Source organism: Neopelma chrysocephalum, unplaced genomic scaffold, assembly GCF_003984885.1.
Source record: "Neopelma chrysocephalum unplaced genomic scaffold, ASM398488v2 Primary Assembly neopelma1_60, whole genome shotgun sequence".
NCBI classification, from domain to species: Eukaryota; Metazoa; Chordata; class Aves; order Passeriformes; family Pipridae; genus Neopelma; species Neopelma chrysocephalum.
In genome coordinates, this window is record NW_020897715.1 from 891537 (window position 1) to 913665 (window position 22129).

The following is a 22129-nucleotide window of genomic DNA, read 5'->3' on the forward strand; positions in this document are numbered from 1 at the left end:
CACAGGTGTCCAATCCTGAGGGGAGCTGTGAGAAACCTGAGGGGGGCTCACCCTCCTCTTCAAAGCTACATTTCAGCCCTGGTCCTGACACACCACAACCGTTCCCAGCCCTGGGCCTGGCTGAGCTGGGCACCACCCTGACCCCAACTTTATCCCATCCCATCTCAGGGGCTGCCTTCCTGGCCAGCTCCGGGGCCTACAGTGGCCACCAGGGATGGCTGAGCCATTCTTGACCCTGATCACCATCCCCAGCCTGGCCCAAGTCACCTCAGTAGGTGCTGTGGGAAGGGACAGGTTGGAGAGCAATGGCTCTGGACCATCCTGGCAACCCCGTGTCCCTGGCCTTGCTCCTGCAGTCCCATATCCCCAGTGGAGGGATGCAGAAGACATTTCTTCGTTACAGTGACATTTGGGCCATACTGGAAGCAAGGAGAGGTTTCTGCTAACTGAGGTCCAGCTATTTATTGGGTCTAGTTTTGAGTAGCACAATCTTTTAATTTCCTTTGCTATGTTAAGGTGGTTTTTGATGGAAAACTAATGCTGATTCACAAAGATGCAAGATGTACAGAAGGTCATTGTGAGTGCTGCAAGGTTGAGTACCCTGGAACGTTACCCTCCACAAATATGTCAGGGAGTTCTGGTGGTTAAGCTTTACTTTTGGTAATCTGAGATTTTGCAGGTGGACCCATGGATGCTATCAACCATGGGAGGACACCACAGCATCCTGCTGCTGCTGCTGTGAATCCTTACCTTCCACATCCTGCTTCATTCTTCTCCTCCTCTTCCTTTCAGGGTTTCCTTGTATTCTTGGCAACAGCTGCAGAGGAAATTAAAGGCTTTATTTCCAGACTAGCTTCAGATGTCACAAACATGGGGGCCAGTTTCTGAAAATCCAGTTCTCAAAACTTCAGTGTTTATTGTTTTCTGTGCTTCCCTGCCAAGACCTTCTCCCTGCTGTGGCAAAATACTGCCATCTGTAAGATATATCAAACTAAATGTTAGCATGATAGTACTTCAGAATGCCATGTGCTCATTCATAGCCTTGTTATGGGTTAAGATTGTGCCAGGCTTCATGGCATGCAGGGCCTTGTTTTGAATGTCTTTTTTTTCTTCTTGTTGTTTGGGGTTTTTTTGGGAGGGAGATTTCCCTTTAGATTCAGTATGGCCCAGTTTAAAAGTTCCAGCTTCGGACACATCCGTAAGTTGTGATAATTTCATCTAGATCTACTCTTATACATAAGTGGACATTGTGACTCACATGCGTGCATGGAAACAAGGGATAACATCTATTGATAGTAATATTATAGCAAGTCCCCACCAGGGTAGCAGTAATGCACCTATAGGTTCTCATAAAGAATATTTGCTACTATAGGTTTTACAGAAGTGAATTAATCTCAAAACATGGTCTTCCTTGATCATTACAATAGTATTTATTCTTTTATAAAAAAAAGTTTCATGATCACATTAAATGAGTTAGGAACAAAACTGGCTATTTCTTCCCAGGAACACAGTTGACCATTTCTTCCCATTCCTGTGATATAATTTTAAGCTGCTATTTTCAACATTCTTGATATTGCTTAGTAGGTTATAAATGATAAAGTGAACTAGATAAGAGATGTTCAGATTTCCACCTGAGCACAAACTACACTTTGCTATAGGAAAAGGACAAAACAAGCAATATAGGTGTAGTCTAAGTTGCTTAAATGGACTATCCATTATCAGATGTTCTTTTCATCTTAGATTGAGAAACTTAGAGAATAAAAAGTAGACCTGGATTGACTTCATCCATTCATGGGATGTGAAAAGTATTCAGTTTGAAACAGATGCCCTGTTAAATAAAGTTACTGCTATTTAGAAAGAATATTTGTTTTGTTTTAAAATTCATATGAACTTGGACCCAGAGGTTGTATAGTTTTAGTCCTAGGAAATAAAAATTTTGTTTAATGAGGAACAAAAACTATTTTACTTCCCAAAGTTCTACCTGTTCACTGGAAATAATTTTTATTTATGATTTTGTTTGCATTAGGCAAATGATTTGCGAACAGTGTTTGTCTTTATCACCTTTGCCTCTTCTTTCCCTTTTCCCTGCCCCTCACTTCAGCAGACTTACCTGTCTGATACAGGTAATAATTTGTAATAACTTTGTATCTGAGGAGTTGCACTGGCAAAGTCATAGGGGCTACCTCTGACTGCTATCTCTGTGTAGGCAGTATTTCTTAATGAGATAGTAGAGCTATCTCATTTAAACAGACTTAAGAACTGTTCAGTGCCTGGAGAAAATTCCAGTCTTTGGTAAAGAAAGAGGATATCATCATCCTGAATAGAACAATGCGTAGAATTTTGACATTTTTCCTCCTTATTTGATGAAAGCTTTGACAAAGTATGCTGATCAGTATGCTGTGATGGGCCATGATTTCCCAAGGAAAGAAGATGATACTGAAAATAGCAGAGATTTCACTGTTGCTTCAGAATTCTGCACAGAAACCATATGTAACACGTTCCTTTCTTTTCCCCTTTCTTTCTTCTGTTGTCTTTTTTCTTTAACTGCATCTGGTAATAGCTATAGGCCCATCCATTTTTATATCACAGACTAAAATTAAAAGCGCTGCACGAATGGCTAAACAGAGTCTGGCTAAAGGTGTACACAGGAAGGAAAAGATGCTCCATTTCTTTGCCTTCAAGCCAACCAAAATAACTCATCTGCGCACAGATCATTCCAAGGGCAGCAGGGGAAAAATCCATGTACATAAGATTTGCTGAACCCTTATCATTCAGGAAGTAGGAGGAATAGTCTTTAGATTAGCATTCTAGTCTGGGTTATCAGAGACACAGCTTTGGTTCCTGAGTTGTCGCAGATATCCTGCCATTAAGTAGCATAAGTAGTTTTCCTATGCCTCAGTTCCCCATCAGGTAAAAATAGGGATCTCTTACATGGCTATTGGGGGGATAAATACCTAAAGCTTGTTAAGTGCTTGGATTATTCAGTAATAAAGCTTGTCTAAGTACCTCAAAGCACTGTTTAGGCTGGAATGTGTATATGCTGTATCCATGCACCAAGGACTTTCTTAGTAGCTTGGAAGACATGGAACCAATGCACCTAAGAGGATGGAAAGATCAGCAATGTACTGACTGAACTGCACTTGTGTCAGAAACAAGAGACGTTTCTTAGTGGAAGACAGTTCTTTGTGCTGCGGCTGGACATGACCTAAGCAGAAAACAGTTGAATTGCCTGGTCCAAGGAAATGCCAGGGAACAAGAGAAAACTCTTATCAAATGCTCCAGGAGTAAGTGGAGGAGCAACACAAACAAGTACTTTGTAAGAAGTAATATTTCTAGAACTGATGGTTCTTCATGGAAGTCAGACATACAGGAACAGGAATAAAAAATGGAAGAAAATGAGGCAATAGAATATAACAACAAAAGGATTTTTCTCCTGGTAGGCTACATAGCTCAAGACATAACTGGGGAGTTGGAAACGGAGAGGGAGAATATGTTGGAGAAGTGGGAGAGAGTGACAGTAGTGATCACTGGAATACATATGTCAATTTATTGTATTTGACTAGGGAAAGACTAGTTTTGTGGATAAAGTTGTGCAGACAGGGGAGATCACAGAAACATCAGAAATCAGAGTATTTATAGTTTGCAGCAAACATTTTGTGTGAGATTTCTGTATTAGAATTGTCAGAAGAAGAATAATTACTGAAATACTTCTCTCCAGCTGAAAAGCCTCTGAAAGGAATCTGTCTGTTACCAGAGGGAAGAAGGGTGCTCTAGAGATAACGAAGCTTTTTCAAGGTTAAAGGCAGAGGTCACGGCGGTGCTGTAAATTCCACCAGCTCCAGTTGTCTGTGTTGGGCCCCAGGAGGAGACCCCGGGCTGGCTGCGAGCAGCGAGCCGGGCTCACATGGGCAACAAAACCACAGCTCTTTTCTTAGTCATGATAGTGCAAAATGCATTGTAGGTAAGTGTTTGGCCATGCAGGCAACAGGTTCCTGATGTAAAAATAGTTGTGGGTGGGGGATGTGACTTATGTGGAAAAATACTGAGGGATGAGGCAGTCAACAATAGGGTAAGCAGCGGGAATGCTGAAGCTGTACCGGGAAAAACTGGAATTTATCTAGGAACAGATGTCAAAGTTTTAAGGTAGAGAATAATCTTTAGGACAAAATGTAAGTACAGAGTGTTTCTGACTGGATTTGGATGGTGAAATATTCAAATAATATCTTTGACAATCTCTGGAATTTGAGTTTTTTCTTTATTTTGTGGTTTTATTTTCTTTACTTTGCTAAGGCCATGCAGTTTCACAGGGAAAAAAGCAAAGTACAGAGCAACATATCATCTCATCCCACCTCCTGTATAACACTATATTTGGATAGATTTGTTAGCTGAGGTTTTTGTTTGACTTGTTTGAGGGGGTGAGCAGCAAACAGAATATAATTTTCTCCTGTTTACTCACACTAGTGAAAAAATGAGCAATTTGGTGTTTAGCTCTCAGGTCTATGTGCTGTTCCTCTACAAACCTTGTTTAAGAAGAATTTAAGTAAATACAAATGAAGTATTGAAAGCGTAAAACATCTGGAATGTTTTAGAGATGCACTGAAATATAATGTAATTAATTTCTATTATGCTAATTATACCTATTATGAATTAAAGCAGATTCCACTTTACAGCCGTTGTTACGTAACTTGTGGCTTTGCAGTTCTTTGAAATGCAGCTTTCCATTCATGTGGTATATTAAAGAATGTTACAAGACAAATTACAAAGCTCAGCCAAAATAATGCTCAAAGTCTTAAACAAGTTACTCTACTGGATAAATAAATAATGTAATGCTTACTGTTCTGCTTTTTTTTTTTCTTTTAATAAAAAATAAATGCTAATGTAATGAGACAGGGGTGAGAGGGATGTGTTTTGTTTTTTTCTGGTTTATGGTTTAGTGGAGTTACTCTGCACCTATAGTGAGGTATCTGAGATCAGGTTTTGAGCTACTATTCCTGCGTGGTATTTGGTATTCAACAGTGCATTCAGCTTTGTGCTGCATGGACTCTAAGTGTAGCACATCACTGAGTTTGAATGTTCCGGTGTATAAGACAGGGGTGAGATCATGGTGAGGTTTTACAAACAGCAGCGTTCACAGTTGCAGCAAAACAGGGTGAAGCACCATTCTGTACTTGTCTGGAACAGGCCTCTAGAATGTCTTTGCCTTTTGCTAACGTTTGGACATGGATGTGGAATTTCTTCTCCGTGGGGAGATACTTTGGATTCTTAAAAAGCTGCAGGGGACAACAGGAAAACAGAAATCTGCTTTTGCCTTCTGAAGGGGAATAAAGATGGTGGTTTCGGGGATGGTTCTCCACAAAGTACGTGCCACGGGAGTGAGCTGCGGGGGACAGTGGCTGTGTGGGAGATGTGGATGTGTCTTCTGATCCTCCTCCAGATGCAGTGGAGGTTTTACATCTCTTTTTCTGCTATAATGGGCTTACAGTGCAATCCAGCCCCTAGTATGTTATAATTAATCCTGGTTTAAGTAATTTAGGAAGAAAAAAGACTTTTACTTAAAAGACTGTCCTTTCTTTTTAGCAGTGCGTGAAACTACTGCTAAAAACCAAAAACATTTGTAAAGACTTTGTGTTGGTAAACTGGTCATTGCTTATGTATTGTTGTAGGAATCTGACTGCAATGAACAGACCCAATATTTGAGTCTAGTTTCACCCCTAATTTGAGAAGTGAAGTGAACTTGAAGCCTTACAAAATAGAATAGATCTTGCTGGGGAAAGAAGTGTTAAGTACTCACCCCCAAATCTCTCAAAATTTGCAAGGACCTTGAAGGTCTCAAATTAATTTAATAAAATGTTTAATTTTTCTGTATTATGCTTCTGAGACACAACTGTCCACAAAATAAAAATTATAAAAAACCCACAAAAATCCATATCAAGAAAATCCCTCTGTGTAGTTTGTCTTTGGTCACACCAACACATGAGAAAGAGAGTTTGGTTCTTCTCATACTTATGTACTTACTTCAAATGCAGAAAATACCATGAACATTTTTTCACCACAAAATTATCCAGTCCAGTTTTAGTGATATCTGAGGTACTGGTAGGTGACTTCTTCAAGGTTTTCTGCATTAATGTGACTTTTCAGTGTTTTCAGATGGGCCCTGTTCAGCTGGAAATATGCATTACAAAAAGGGGATTTTTTTAAACATTAAAATTCAAAGATTGTCAGCATTTTCAATACCATTTAGAGGATTCTGTTAACTTTTTATGCATGCATTTATTACCATCTCCAATATTAGAAGTCTTTTCCTCCTGAAATGTGTATGTTTGGTTTTGAAAAAAAATGCAAACAATTTTATTTTAATTAACACTTTTTTAGATTATTTTATACTGTTGAGTTCTGCACCTGTAATATAACTTTTATTTTGTTGTAGCTCCCTGATGGGGTGAGAACTATCTTGTCTGACATTCAGTTGTGTCCCCCGCTTGGGTTGTGCAAACTCTTGCATGTTGGTTGCATTGCTTTCACTGTAAACAGCATGAATAGGTTTGCAGAGCTTTTCCTGATGAGCAAAATTAATTTATTTAGATAGGACTTCAGTGTTGGGATGTTGACGTTCTCTCATAGGCCCTCAGGAGCTGCCACAGCGAGAGTTGTGTCCACACCCACCTAGGAGTTGTTTCTCACTGTTGGTAGAGTTCAGCTCCGGCCCTACCTCACTTGTTGCAAAGCCTGAGCATCCTTCACTTTTTGCAACCATATTTCTATTTCATGGGCACATTAGTTAGTACAGCCAGGCTAAGGTCCATCTCAAACTGTGTGTCTTTCCTTCAGTCTTGGCGGTGTATGTACAGGCTGCTGTCCCTCCCAGGACTGAGATGGAGGAACCAATATCTCTGCCTTGTGTCACTGCATGCTGAGTAGAGCCATGAGTGTCTTGGGGCCATTGGGGTCATCCTGGGAACCCTTGCTAGGTTCAGCTGGTTGCTTTCTAGGAAGATGTTAGGGATAAAAACTGTGAAAATAAACATCATCCTTCCAGGAGTGATGTATCATAATATATCTGAATCCACCTTGAGAGCAGAAGCCTGATTCCAAGCTGGAAAGCTGTGGGTAGCTGCCACAGGGGATAAAGCAGTTGCATGCCGAAAAGCAGGAATGTGCAGCTCTCAAAGTTCACTGAACATATTCATTGTTGTGTTTGTAACTGGCCCAGTATTTTGCTGGTGTAAGAAGATGTATGAAGCCCATTGCAATATTGCACACAAAAAGGCCATAAAAACACTGTAAAGAAATATGTGCTGTCCTGAAATGCCTCAATGCTATCACAAAGGTATTCAACTGTGATCCTTCCGTTTCCACAACTTTTTTTAACGGGTATATAAAGTGACAGATTTCTTTTATCCATTGACATTACGTTGTTAGCTGGAGGATTTACAGTGCCATTTTTTTGTAGAAAGACTCAAGTCTGTAATAATAAAATAAGGCAGGTTCTAATACTTGAAAAAACCTAACTTTAATTAGCCAGTGTCCATTTCTGTTTGCCCTCCCTTCTTAGTTCTTTTTTCTTTTTTCCCATAAATGGGTGTGGAAGTGGATGTAAGAAGTTTAGGCATTATAATGTACACTCCAGGATTGTTTATGCTGACCTGACTTTAATGTCTACAGACAAGGGTCAGAAAAGCCAGTTTAATTATGTACAAACATCCAAGAGCTGTAGACAAGAGCTCCAGTCTGTTGCTTTTAGCTATTGCTAGGGATAACCCCAGCACTGATGACAGTGTTGCAAAATAAAGATCCCCCAGAAACCCAGTTCATGGCATCTTTGTTCCTAACCTGTGACTTTGTAGAAGTCCTGATACTTCAGGTTTTAAAAATTAATAATGTAGACCTGAAGTGAAAAAAAAATACTTTGGAAAGGGGGATGAAACAAACTCTTCCCTTTTCATCTTTCCCCAATGATTTGCAGGCAAACACAACCCCAGGCAAGTTCCGAACTTCCATAATTGCATTGAATTCCTTGTTAATTGGGCTTTTCTCTTGCTATTGAGTTCTTTCTTGAATAATGCCTGTTTTATAATGATTTGTGTGCAGACAATAAATGTAGAGATTTAATAGGATGAAGGCTGTGGCTCCAAATAAAGATATTTAGCCCTTAACTCCCATAGAAATCAATACCCTTGCAAATCTCTTTATGACTTAAAATTAATACACATAAAATAGGATTACTATTAAATGTTTAAAGAATAAGAAGAGACTAAAAACACTGTTCTCCTCTAAAGTGACTGCAAAATTTGTATCTTTAGAATTGCATGATAATTGTCCCAGTACCTTGATGCTTTTTATATCATATGTGCTCAGTTTGAAAATAAGAAGTTGGCGACTATGTCTGCAGACTCTGCAAACTAGAAGGGAAACTTGCTTCATTTCTTGCTTGGACTCTATCACAGGTAAAAAAAAAAACCTGTCTTCAGTCATCAGACTCTTTGTGATGCCTGTTCCTCCAGTGAGAGTGGGAATAACAGTTTGGTTTCGATTCATTAGAAGGTAAAGAATTCAAGGTACTTTCTCTAAGCAATAGAGAGATAAGTGGACCAAGGAGTGGTGAGCAGTATCTTTTGCTCTGAAAAAGGCTGAGACATAATTAATGAAGGAAGTGGAGCTGCTGCTTTTATTTCCCCAGAGCAGAGTCATATGTTCAGAACTTTTGGCTGGTACAGGAGTGCTGGCAGCAACGCCTGCATCAGCAGGGATGGGTGACCATCACAGTTTTGAGACGTGGCCAAGATAAGTAAATTGCATCTGGTCTATCATTAATGCATTTACTCTTGCTTAGTTTTCATGCCTATCATCACACTGAAAGTAACAACAAAAGTACCCAGAAGTCTGACAGGGAAGGATAGTTTCCTCTCTAATTCTAAATAAATATAATCATCAGGACTATCCATGTTTGGTTCTGGAGTCTAACCATGGGTGATTGAGGATGGTGGGATATAGCTGTTGTGGCTGGAGTTCAAATCCAAAGCTTCCCTGACAAAAGTGTCAGGAAAAGGGTAGAGGAGCAGTCATCAGCAAGACTGTTGACTTTTAGTGCACAAAGTAGTAGTCTTTCTCAGACAAACACGACTGTCTTCAACATGGAGAGACAGGTATTCTCCTGAATGTCTTGCTGTTCTGGACACATTTGGACTGTTTGTCCAATTGATGGCACAGCAGTAGATTCTGGCTATGTTTTCTGTTGGTTTTAGGTTTATTTTTTGTTTGGTTGTTGTTTTTTTCATAGTACAACTCATTCCACTCCTGTGTAGGACCTCAGAATAAAGGATTATGTATGGCAAATCTTACAAAAGCATAGTCACCAGTTTAGTTTATCCTTTATCCTGTCATCAGTCTTCTTTTCACTTTTTTTGCATTTGCTCAAATTCTCTTACTGTTAAATTGCTCAAAATTTCCTTGCTATTAGATGTGAGCAGAGGAACTGTTTTATCTACAGTTACCTGCACGGTCCAGTGGCACAAATCCAGTAACAGGGCTGTAGTTGGGACTGGGAGGATAAGTCAGGTGATATGTCTTTCTGAAATGAGGTAGATGTTCTCAAAAGTCACAAACAGGTAGATGGCAAAGGAAATGGTAAGGACATGACCCTCTCATCTCAGAGTTGTTTGACCCAGATCCCAGTTTTTAAATTAAGATAAACAAGTCTGGCTACATCAGAAGAGTGCTAATGTAACAAGAAGAACCCTAATTTTGAGCAGGATACACTCCAGTTTTTGCTGTAAATTTGACAGGGTCTGCAGTTTGTCTGTACCTTTTCCTGTTGCTATTTATTGATCCATTCCAGAATTCTCAGCACCGTGGTCACTGGCCTCCCTTTTAATGAAAAATGTGAGGCTTGTTGGCCAATACTCATATATGGAATGATGTTCCATATGCCAGAAACTGCTGTCTCTGATGAATGGAAGCGAGGTGATAGAACTGTCTTTCTGTGTTATCACAGTCTTTTTCAAGAGCCTTTTGTTGACATTGTTTGACACTTATCATTATGAGACTTAATTTCCAGAGTCCGGGATTGAAACTATGTTTCTTTTCTTGGGGTCAGTAAGTATTTAATCAAACACTACCTAACAACTCTTCTGTCAAACCAGTTTGCAGGCAGGATGGTATATGCTGTAAGTTATTCCCCAACCTCTTGGAGGGTCGTCTACATATTCCAGCACTGGAGTTGGTGATTGCGGTTGGCAGATATCATGCTCCCTAACACAATTTCTGAAGGTTTTATGCATTCCAAACACCCTGATTAGACATTTGCTTATCAAGAAAACCTGTGTTATAACATTATTGAGGTGGTAAAGTCAAACAGTACTAGAGTGGCTTTGTGCAGCTTGATGTAACCACCTTCTGCAAATGTGCAGTGGGGATTTTTTCTTGCTTGGTAAGAATCTTCTTTTTCATACTGTTCTCGATCCAAGCAGGGAGTGGATAGGCCACCTTTGAGGGTGAATTTGGTTTGTAGCAATGGAGAGACTGAGACCATATCCGGTCAAGAAAAGGGAGTCTCATGACAAAATTGATTAAAGCCCGGGAGAACAAAATTCAGTCCTCTGATTTACCACAGAATTCATGCAAGATGTGAAGTGCACTGCACCAATTTTTTAGGGACACTTAGCAATTATGTGTTTCCCACTTTTGTAACCTCAGTTTGTCACCTGGTTTGCAACGTGCTTGGTGTTAATGTCTCCGACTGAAACCACTGAGCAGGATCTCTAATGTATAAAGTCCAGTGTAATGCTGAGTCCTCTGAAAAAACCGAGCCCATGTGACCCAAATTAAGTGTTCACTTTTCAGCTTGATCTCTTGGCACTGAGGAACTCATCTGGGACAATGTTTTTCCTGCAAAGGAATTTGCTGAACTTGAGTTGTGCAGTGTTTGCAACACAGTCAAAGCAATCATGATTAGACTATATGGACCATAGCAAAAACATCACCTTTTTTTCTATCAGGATTTGAATTAATTTCTCTCCAGACCACAAGTTAATCAATGAAATTTACACAAAATATCGGTGCTTGAACTTCTCGAATGTCTGTTTGTGCATGGACTGAAGAGGAGTTCCCATGGAAATACCGTGTGACTAAGTAATTAACAATTGTAGCATATTCCATACTAATTGAAGAAATAAAAGTCAGGCAGGCTAACATTTGGCATTTTTTGATGTTTATATTAACCACACTACAGTCTTAATAGCGTTCTTTTGGTATGGTGTTTATATGAAATGTTATAGAAGTAAGCGTACTCTGTATATTTAAGTGCCCTGAAGAACATTTAATGAGAAATATATGTTTGGGGTTTTTTTACCAGCTGGACATCTGAGAATCCTTTAAGGAATAATGGTATTTGAATAATTTGTATTTGAATAAAAATACACAAAAGTTGATACCACCTACGTAACAGATACTTTTAATCCTTTTTTTGAATAGCATGGTTTGGTTTTTATTGTCTATAAATGTAATCCTGTCACACAGTCAGGAATCTTTTGGGAAAACAGTGACCTGATAGATTTTAAAAGCCTTCTTGTTTAGAATTATTTTGCTGCTTGCAATTTCTCTGTAGTAGTAACCACTTTTTTCTAAGTTTTGTCATTAAAAACATTACAAAACTTAGTAATTTTTTTAATAATTATAATTTTTAATTAAAATAAATTATAATGAAACTTTTTCCCCCTCTTTTACAGATTTCTTTTACAATGCATTCTGTTCAGGCCAGTCAATTTTGCTTAACTGTCCAGGTAAGCAAATATGCATAGTCACTTTTTTTTTAATAAGAATGTTTTCCAGACATTTGACAACTAATTCTGAGAGATTGGTGTTCTGCATTGTTGGAAAAAAATTTGCAAAATATATTATAAATATGTTCAAAATACTGTTGTTAGTTTGTCATTAAAAAAAAGAAAAAGTTGACATTTTAAGACTTCTACCCTTTTCAATTAGAAAATGAGTTTATCTTCCAAATGTATGCATTTTTATTATTTCTGTACCTTCTTTTCTTTTGTCCTTGTTTCTTCACATTTTGTGTTTTTCCAAACCTTACAAATGAATTTTTTTTTCTGGATGCTGTCAGTCTCCCTTTACCTACCAGTATTTCAGCATTGCAGACAAGATTGTCTGCTGACAACTCCAGGGATGGTATTTTAACATCACAGGAATGGCAAAGCAACACTACAGTGGGTGTTGGGAAGTACAGATGTCTTTGGAAATTTATAAGCAGAAATTTATTTCTGTACATCTGAAATTAATAAAATACAATTAGGAAATGAATGAAACTGCAAATAATGATCTGGTTTGCTGGATACAAGACATTAAGGCAAAGCACCAATTTACGCTCTTGCTGTGAGTAGGTTTGTAGGCTGGATTCTGTGTTTTACCTGTGGAATTTCAGTTGTTATAAGCTGTGGGTAGTTTGCAGAAAAAACTTGGCCGTGTCTTTTATTGTTATGGGTTTTAATGAGGGAGTTGGGCAATATAATTTGCATACAGTACAACTTTGATGTTGCCTACACCCCGTTGTGATCATTTTTTGATGCTTCCTATACAGTGATGTTATATCTTTTTGGGAGAGACAAGTGTGGACAAAATAAATTAAAGATGCTATTTTGGATGGAATATTGTGTTCACAGTATACAGATATGGTTTGCCTGAGATTTAAAGTTCTTGTGCTTTTCAATAGACTCATCTTAGCCCTGGTTAAAATAATCAAATACAGACAAAATAGTAAATAAGATCACGATGTTCCTATGTAAGTCTTTCTCTTATTTCATGTTAAATTGTTCCATAGCTCAAATTTTTTTTACAGTATTTTGTTCAAAACATTACAAGATATAATTATCAATAATATATAATCCATTAATAATATAATTTTTACAGCTCTAGCAAAAAGATTGCTAACATTGTCTATTCTTTTTCTTCTTATATTATGGTGTCTCCTGAAGAGCTTGTCATGGTGTTTGCTTTACAGACATACATTGTAATTAAATTGTAATTCTTTGATTGATTTGGAATAATAATTGTTTTATTCATCACTATAAGAAATCTGAGAAAAGCAATCATTGTGGCTCAAATAGCAAATTTATTTTTTAACAGTCTTTGTTTCTTTAAATACTGTTAATCATTGTTCTGAAACAAAAATCAATATAATTCAGTAAAATTTCTCCAAATATGTTTTTGATTGAACAATTTTTAAAATTTTTCAATTAAAAAAATTAAGTAAAATTCATCATCAAAACTGTATTTGTAGTGAATAAACTATTTTCTCCTACCTCTTCCCTGGACCCTCCATGCTTCCTAACTTTGGCCACTGCTCTCAAAAATTGCCTAGTCTATGTTTCTGGATAAAATATGTCTGTCAGTCAGTGACATTTTTTTAGAGAAAATAAGTCAAAAGGCAGAGGTTAGATCCCCAAAAGAAGTTTCATACTGGACAAGCTCAGGAAATGTGCCGATAGGAATCCTATGAGGTTTAACAAGACCAAGTCCAAGGTGCTGCACCTGGGTTGAGGCAACCCCCAGTACCAATCCAGGCTGGGGGGTGAACAGGCCAAGGGCAGCTCTGCTGAGAAGGACTTGGGGGTGCTGGTGGGTGAGAGGCTGGACATGACCCGGCCATGGGTGCTGGGAGCCCAGAAACCCCCCGTGTCCTGGGCTGCATCCAAAGCAGTGTGGGCAGCAGGGGAGGTGAGACCTTGGGGTGACCAAATTGCAGCTTTCCAGTACCTGAAGGGAGCCGACAAGAAAGGTGGAGAGAGACTATTTACAAGGGCCTGTAGTGACAGGACAAGGGGGAATGAAACTGAAAGAGAGAAGGTTTGTTTAGACGTGAGGAAGAAATTCTTTTCTGTGAGGGTGGTGAGGCACTGGCACAGGTTGCCCAGAGAAGCTGTGGCTGCCCCATTCCTGGAAGTGTTTAAGGCCATGTTGGATGGAGCTCTGAGCAACCTGGTCTAGTGGAAGGTGTCCCATGGCAGGGGGTTGGAACTAAATGATCTTTGAGGTCCCTTCCAACTCAGACCATTCTGTGATTCTATTAACTGTTTGCTCTCCTTATTGGCTTAATTGTGGCCTTTTTTACCCTTAATGGTGATGATTGTAGCCTTTATGAAGTAGAAAAAATGAGCTACAGTAGACACTGCTGCTCCATGGATATGATATGTCTTTGTATGTATCCTGTACAGTTCCATAAATTAATTGGATCTCAGCTTATGAACACGTCTGTGATGAATTAAGGGGGCTTGGCTGAATCCAGGTGATGATGAGCAGCTCAGCAGGGAGGACGGTGCTGGTCTTTAATATTGATATTGAAATGGAAGCTGATTTGGCACCTTTCATATCTCCCTATCAACTTAAAACATGAATCAAAGTATTTTTAAGATTATTCACGTTTTTGATGAGCCCCTTATTCTGGCATTTGTGGAGTAGGAAGCTGTGAGCCTGCATGACTGCCTAGTGACTAGTTGGGTTGCTGTTGTGATACTGTGCAATAACAGAATTGTCTGTAGATATGTGGTCAACAACAATTCTTACGAGAATTCTTATGAGAACTGCCAAAAAGCTGTATTTTAGAGTTTGCAAGACTACTGATATTCTCAGAGGCTTTGAAAGCCTGCTAAAAGTATGGGTGTATTGTTATTACACAATTTCTGTGCAGTACACAGGTTGTGGACCAGGAATTTTCTATATGGACAAGGACAATGCAAAAGGAAAATGCTTATTTTTAATTCTTTCATTTTAAATCTACATTTCATGCTCCTTTGAGCTACTGATGGCATCTTGTGTTTTCATTGCAAGGAATGAATTTGGTTTCTCTATGAAATATTAAGAGCTCTAAATAGCTATTTTGGGGCAAAAATCTGAAAAGCGTATTCCAGAAGAGCTCTGGTAAATGGCATGACAGTTCATTCAGAAGTTTTTTGTACTCCAACAGTGCCTCTTTGAAATGTTCAGAAGTTTTAGCAAGTTAGGGCTATTCTAGCACATCAAGTTCCTGGCAGATACAGAGCACATTATAAGGAAAAGCTACTGGGAGTGAAGATTGGAGTCACAGTTTTCACACAGGGCATCCGGTTGCCAGTGTTACTCTTGAACAAAACCACAGGATTCATCTAATTATTCTCCACTCAGGTTTCATATACACAGAGAGATCTATTCACAAACAAACTGTAATCCAAAAAGGTATACAAGCTAGAATAAAATAAACCAGTGACTCACCATAAATTGTTCTCACTTAAACCTTCTTGGAGGTCCTGCCTCTCTTAGAGACCTAGTACTGGACGTACTGGCCTGAGGATTCACCTCATGTGGTAGTTTCTATGTTGTTATTGTCTTGTATGGTATAAAACTGTATTTGTTTCCGTGCACCAGGGTGAGTTTCATAAAGAATCAGTACAGATGAAATTGTTTCAGTTTGCCTCTGAAAAATTAACAACCACGAGAAAAACAAAAGCAGATTCTTGACTAAGTGTTGGGGTTTGCATGTATTTGTACTCAGAATTCCATGTATCTCTGGGTGAGTGCAAAATGTCCTTTAAAAAGCAGTATTGTTATTAAAAGAATACAATTCCATTCATGTGCTAAAAATTTGGAGTATTGAAAATAATTTAATTCAGTAATATTTTTTCATAATGCCCAGCAGTAAATAATTGCTCTTCTGGACCCTTTGTTTTGATTGGTGACAAAAATATATGAATGTGTGCAATTTTGAGAGAGGCCTTAAATTTGTTTGAAGGGCTGTTTGTTTTCCAGCTTGGGGATGCAAGAATATGAACATTAGTACAAGTGATTATAAAAAGATTTCTTGTGGCTTTCACTGTAGCTAACATGGCATTTTGGTTTGCTAAGAGGATATTTTTCGATAATGGAAGACCCCAGAACTCACGTTAACTTTACCTATATATTTTAATTTGTGGTATTTTTGTTTAACTAGTCCTAATATTCAATTCCATTTTTCCTTCTTATGTAGTATTATCTACTGGTCAGCTTTGCTAATTCCTGTGGGTGACTTGTATGGCAAATCTCTCCAGTTTTTTTCTCCTCCAAATTGACTTCCTTTAAGGTGTTGGCACACACATCTGCCTTTTCCCAGCAGGAGGTTTCATCAGGAATTCTTCCTCACTTTGATCACACATTTTATGCTTGCTGAGTCAGTTGCTGTGCCCACACATTTAAAACACAGCTTTAGTTCAGGTGGATCAAGCCCCTCCTATGCAGATCTCACCTTGGCCCCTGAAGAATAAAAGCAGTCAACAATCATTTAGAGAGCTGATTAGAGAGGGGAAATCCAGCCTTCATTAGTGGATCAGGAGTGCGGTCCTGACCCACTGTTTATACCTGAGAAGTCAGAGTCCAAAACCTTGTCTCCCTTCAAGTATCTCTGCCACTAAGCATTCTCTTGGTCTTTCTTTAAGGAAAATGAGATTTCTTTGAGATCCTTCGAAATTAAATACAAACCTTGGAACCTCCTAATGGGTGTGGAATACGCACAGTGCCTTTTTTTGTGCTGTGTCAGTAGACCTAGGAAAGCCTGATCATATAGAGCCTTAAGCCAATTAAAATGTCCTTAATACTCTTTGTGCAAAGCTCACATATAAAGTTGTTAGCATATGCATATATGGGTTCTAGTCCTGGAGCTACATCCATACAGAGAAAGGCCTTGTTTTCAGACAAGACAGATTTTGACAGATCTTCGTATGAGCACAGGGGGCCACTTGCGGGGTCAGGCTCTCAGCAAACTTGGCAACTCTTTTCTCCCCCCGTACATCTTCCAAACTTGGGTAATTTTATTAGTGCTTTGGCAGTTGGATGTGAGTATGAAAGAGCTCCTCCTTTCATGCTCTCTTTAACTTTGTAGCCTTAGTAGTTACAGAGGACATTTTCAGAGACTAGTTCTAACTTTAGACTCTTGGATATTCGAACAGTTTTTATGAAAGCAAGAATAGCCAAGATTCAAAACTAAGCGCAAAGTCTTTTTTTCTTTCTTAAATGTCATCATTTATGCAGTATTCTTACAATAATTATTAGAGGGAGAAGGAAGCCTGAAAAGATAGTTTCATACCTTTTAAACAATTTTAAAGCAAGTATTTAAGGCAATTTCCCATGATGCCTTTTTTTTCTTCATTCTATACTTTCTTATTTTCGCAAGGATGTGGCAGGTGAAACATAAATTATCGGTCACCTGAAGTGGCTTATGTGAATATTTCAGCAGAAACAACTCAACAGTTTGGTTCAGTAGAGCTTCAAACTTAGTTTTAAAAGTTAGTCAGACAAGTAAGAATAGGATAATGTATGTAATTTTTTTTCTCAAATATCTCCAGACAGTAGTATGCCAGAAGTTACAGGAGCTAAGAACTACAAGCCTCATCTTGGAACAGTACAGCTGTAACTATTGGGGCTTTGGCATTTTCTCAAAATGAATAACTGGATGAGATACTAACTTGCTTCATTTTTACAATATCTTAAAAACTGTCGTATATCCAAAGTCTTAGTATTAAGTAGTTTTTCCTGGAACATTTAAGGGAAATTTCATCTAAATATACCAGCAGTATTATTTTGTAGTTTAAGCTGATATCTTCAGGATGCTATTTTTATGTCTGCATCTTTTATGTCTGAAGTGTCTTGGTTAGTTTTTATAATATGTAGGAAAAATGAACAGCTGATTTACAACTGTCTTGTGATTTCTAAACAGTTTCATTTTTCTAACCCTCTCTGGGTATAGTTTTAAGTGGTATTGACAAGGTTTTTTCTGATCTAATTGAATGCAATTAAGCAAATAATCAGGACAAAAATTCTAGAAAGGATGAGGAAGGAAAGCTTGCTAAAAATGAGTTAAAATATTTTCCAGCCTTTTTACAACTGCCCTGCTGGAATCACTGGCAGCTATAATAAATAAAAGAAGTTAAATTATGGAGGGTTTTTTGTGCCAATTCTCTTTTAAGATGATAATATATCCCAAAGATTTTGTATCCTATTAACTCACAATGGTTTTAAAACAAAACAAAAAGCTTTTTAGCAAGCGCATCTAATTCTTCTTGAATAGAAACTACACTGTGAAGAAATTCTGTTCTAAGGAAGTTGCTTATGTTACAAAGGGAAACATATGAAAGCCAGCAAACAGCAGATTTACGGCTCTAAATCTGTTCCCCATGTATCACTCTGAAGACTGAATGTGGCAGGGACCTGCTAGAAAATGATGGTGCTGGAATGTATACTTGTACATTTGTCCTAATCTCCTTGAGTCTCAATGCCTGTAATGTTCTCTTCATGCTTCTAACAGTAAACAGAGTAGAAACCTTAACTGTTGCAAGGTGGTGTTGCCTTTAATGTTGTCTTATGTAGTACAAGAAAAACATCATGTATTTGTCAGCCCAGGTTTACAGGATCTGTAGCACAATCCCTGTTTCCCGCTGCGGGTGGGTATCAAACCAAGTCCAAAATGCTACCATCTAGTAGAAAAGACTCTATTCATATTGATAATGAGACAGACACATACAACTCTGTGAGGCTTTTTGTCTATTTCTATTAAATACTGAACCATCTGGATGCAACCCTGTGCCGTGTGCTCTGGGATGACCCTGCTTGAGCAGGGAGGTTGGACCAGGTAACCTACTGCAGTTCCTTCCAACCTGACCCATTCTGGGATCCTGTGAATAAAAAGCATGATATTTTTAAATCAGGAAAAAAATTGCAGCCAACATTTCATACAAATCTAATGAGGTACTTCTTAGGCAAAAGTGGGGAGTGCAGAATAGGAGAGGCAAAAATTGTGCTAGAAAGTGTATAACACCAAGCACTAAGGTTATGTATGGAACACATGTTCTGTACTCCTTTCTTTCTTACCTCTTCTGCAGGTTGCCCATGGACTCTTGTATCTGTATATTTACATATGGACTTTGAGTACCTATATAACAGGCATTGTCCAGAGGAAGAAGTAATTTAAGAAAGAATATATGTGAGGAAGGGAGAGAAGGTGACTTGGAGCATCCCTTCACATGGGAAGACATGGTTTTCTAGAACATGATTTGTTTGGGGACTTACAATTTTTTCCCCCACACACTGATGTTGTTTCATGACTGGGTTGTCTTGCTTTAAAGGCACTTGTTAAATTGAGACTCCAAATGTCTGTGATAAAGAGATGCAAGTGTGCTAGACTGGGCCCACTGAATGTACAGATGCCAGACTTATTGGGAGTGACACTGTAAAATTAATATGTACACACTGCAATTTAAAGGATAATATTATGCAAACATTCCTAAGCATGACATGTTAAAAAGTAGCTACATTTTAGACACATCCATTAATATTTTCTCTTGAATATCAAGTACTTCTTCCCACCTGCCATCTCTTCCATGTTTTCACTTGCTATGATGGTTAAATGTCATAAAGCTGTCATAACGCTGTGACTAGGCTTTTTGGTTAGTAGAATCTTGCACAATCTGCATTTATATTGTGCTCAGCATTTTAAAAACAGATTATACATTTCGAGCTCTACCAAAAAGACATATTTTGAATAAGTATTTTTTCCTATGGGGCAGATTCTGAATTACTTTTGTTGTTTCTACCATACAGCACTACTGTGTTTTGCCCCTAAACAGTATATGGGGGGGGGGTGGTTAAATGGCTCATTCTAAATACTCCTTATACTCCCACTTCAGACTTACATTTATGCATATGATGGTGTCACTCACTTTGTAAAAGAAGCAGCAATTCTAGGTGCTCAGGGTTTGCTGGTAGAGATTTAGTTCACAAGTCACCTTAACCACCATTTTAATAGCACTGTTAAATAAGAATAGTAAATTTCTTCCTCCCTGGAATTTTATCAGCAAGTTCACGCTCCCATAATCACTGGCAGTGGGTCTTTAAAACTTTAGCTTTGCTGTTTCATATTGGACAAAAAGTAGCAATCCTGACTTTTAGAAAGTGTCAAGCATAGTTAGGTCATACCCTCTTACTTCCCTCCGCAGCCTGTCTCACACAAACGTATGCTTTCTGTTCATCTTAGTTTGTGAACATTTTCACTTCTTAACACCTGGATTTAAATGCCAGAATTCCACACTACAACTAAACAAGCAGATGAATTGCCAAATTCTATAAACAGTCACAGCTCTTGTAGAATCTTGATAACATTTGAAAGTCATTATTTTATTTTTCTGATCATGGCTGTCCATTAATACCATTGTACCTGTGCCCCAAAATACTATGATTTCTTTTCCCCCATCTGAACAAAAATGACTAAAAATAAGAAGAAAGCTTTGGTCGAGGTGGTTTCTTCTTGTTGTTGGTTGGATGGTGCAGAGGCTTGGTGATTTCTTTATAGGCAAACAACTACACACTTTGTTTCCAAGTCTTACTGGAGATTTGAAAACAGGGTCCTATTATAGTACCAGCTTTGCCTTTTTGATGAATAGTAACAGGAAACTCACAATCTCTATGAGCATCTCTTGGCTGCAAAGGATAGGAGAGGCACATGAGGACCCATATGTTTAAGATGCTTCACCAAACTGTTCCTTCCCCTCCTACCATCCTTCACAAGGCTTGAGCATCACTTTAAATTTAACCAGTGAAGGTACTTATTCATATGAGTGGTCCCATTATTTTCATTAGTATAGATTAGGATCTTACATTTGTTTATTATGAAGTACTGTGTAATATTCTTCACGTTCTATTCTAATGTACAGAAACCATAATTCTAGGCTTCAGTTCGTGTGCATTCATTTAGACAAATTAAATAAAAATAATTACAGTTTAAAACCACCACATCGACAGAAAGAAAATCTACAGTGATGGTCAGAAATCTTAATTGGAGACTTAATAGATGAACCAACAGGCTTAACTCTAAGCCTGTAGTTGTAATGGCAACATTATGAAAATATCACTAGCAATATCATAGCAAGCATTTGCAGTTTGAGCGGGATAAATATTCTCTTACAGACTTGAAATTATTAAATTTTATCTCTGAACTGAGCATTGCATTTTCTAATGTTTCTCTATTCAAATTTGTTCAAAATATGCTGCTCGTCAACCTTCTCATTCTTCTAGGGAAAAAACAAAACTACACTGGAAAAAACACAGTTCTGAGTAAAATGAAATAAAATTATATATTCTTGCAAACAATTGCACACTATTTATTTAAGATTATTGCAATTATTTACAAATTTTATAGATATATACAGGTAGGATATAGATAAAAGTTTATTACTTAGGTTAAAACTGTTATCTTGATTCAGCAAAACACAAAAGTTTTTTATTATACATGTGCTGAAGGTTCTATTTTTGTACTCCAATCAAGAAGTAGGACTCTTTAGGAACTGATAGCAGGAGAAGTTATAAATTGATAGAAATCTTGACCATTAAGTACATTAATTACACCTTATATTAGAATAAACAGTAGGTATCTGTGTGGTTTAGTATTTGAATGGAAATTAAATATTCCTAGAAGTTGTTATCAGTATAATAGACATGATTATACAGAGTAAAAGAATTCATGTTAACCATTCTGTCATTTAAATAGTACACCACAGATTTACTTCCAGGAAGTAAGTTCCCTCAAAGCACAGAAATCCAAATTTGGAGAGAAGATAAAAGTGAACACTGATTTACTTTATTCCATATAGGTCATTATACTGCTCTTATCATCATAATATCTGATTACTGTATGGTGGTGCATTACATTATGGGATTAGCATTTTTTGCTTATTGCTCTGCTATTGCAGGATGAGACCTGTAGACTTGAGGGAAAGAGGAAGAGGAAAGATGTGAAAACTTGCTTAAATATTAACAAATTCTGCATATGGAAATGCTAATTCAGAGGAGGAGAGGGCTGAAATGTTGAAAATTATATCCTGTTAAGTGAAAGAAACACATATACATGTCTTGACTAATACTGCAGAGACTTTTAGAAGTTAAGGCTTGCAAGGGGTTGGCATTTGATCTTGGGAGGTTGGTGTCTATTTCAAGAGTAGTTCAGAAAACTGTGACAGATTGTTAAAAGGTATTACAACCTACAAAAAAGGCCAGAATTTTCAAGCATTGGATTTTAATCAACACAATATTTAATTTGGAAAGGAACAAAGTTTCCAAAATATAGTATCCTTAT

General features: G+C 37.9%; 1 protein-coding gene across 16 annotated transcripts in view; it reads left to right on the forward strand.

Moving 5' to 3' along the window:
- Positions 1-22129, forward strand: part of LOC113966595 — a 290519-nt gene that overhangs the window by 214228 nt on the left and 54162 nt on the right. For 15 of the 16 annotated variants that reach the window (XR_003533884.1, XR_003533886.1, XR_003533882.1 and 12 more), the window contains one exon: positions 11724-11777. Coding sequence is in view for 8 of the 16 variants with exons in the window: in XM_027681488.1 (XP_027537289.1) it covers positions 11724-11777 (54 nt within the window). In the remaining 8 variants the exon portion in view is untranslated. Of the gene's footprint in view, positions 1-11723; positions 11778-18884; positions 18965-22129 lie in introns of those variants that run through there. The other variant, XR_003533883.1, reaches the window with a different exon arrangement.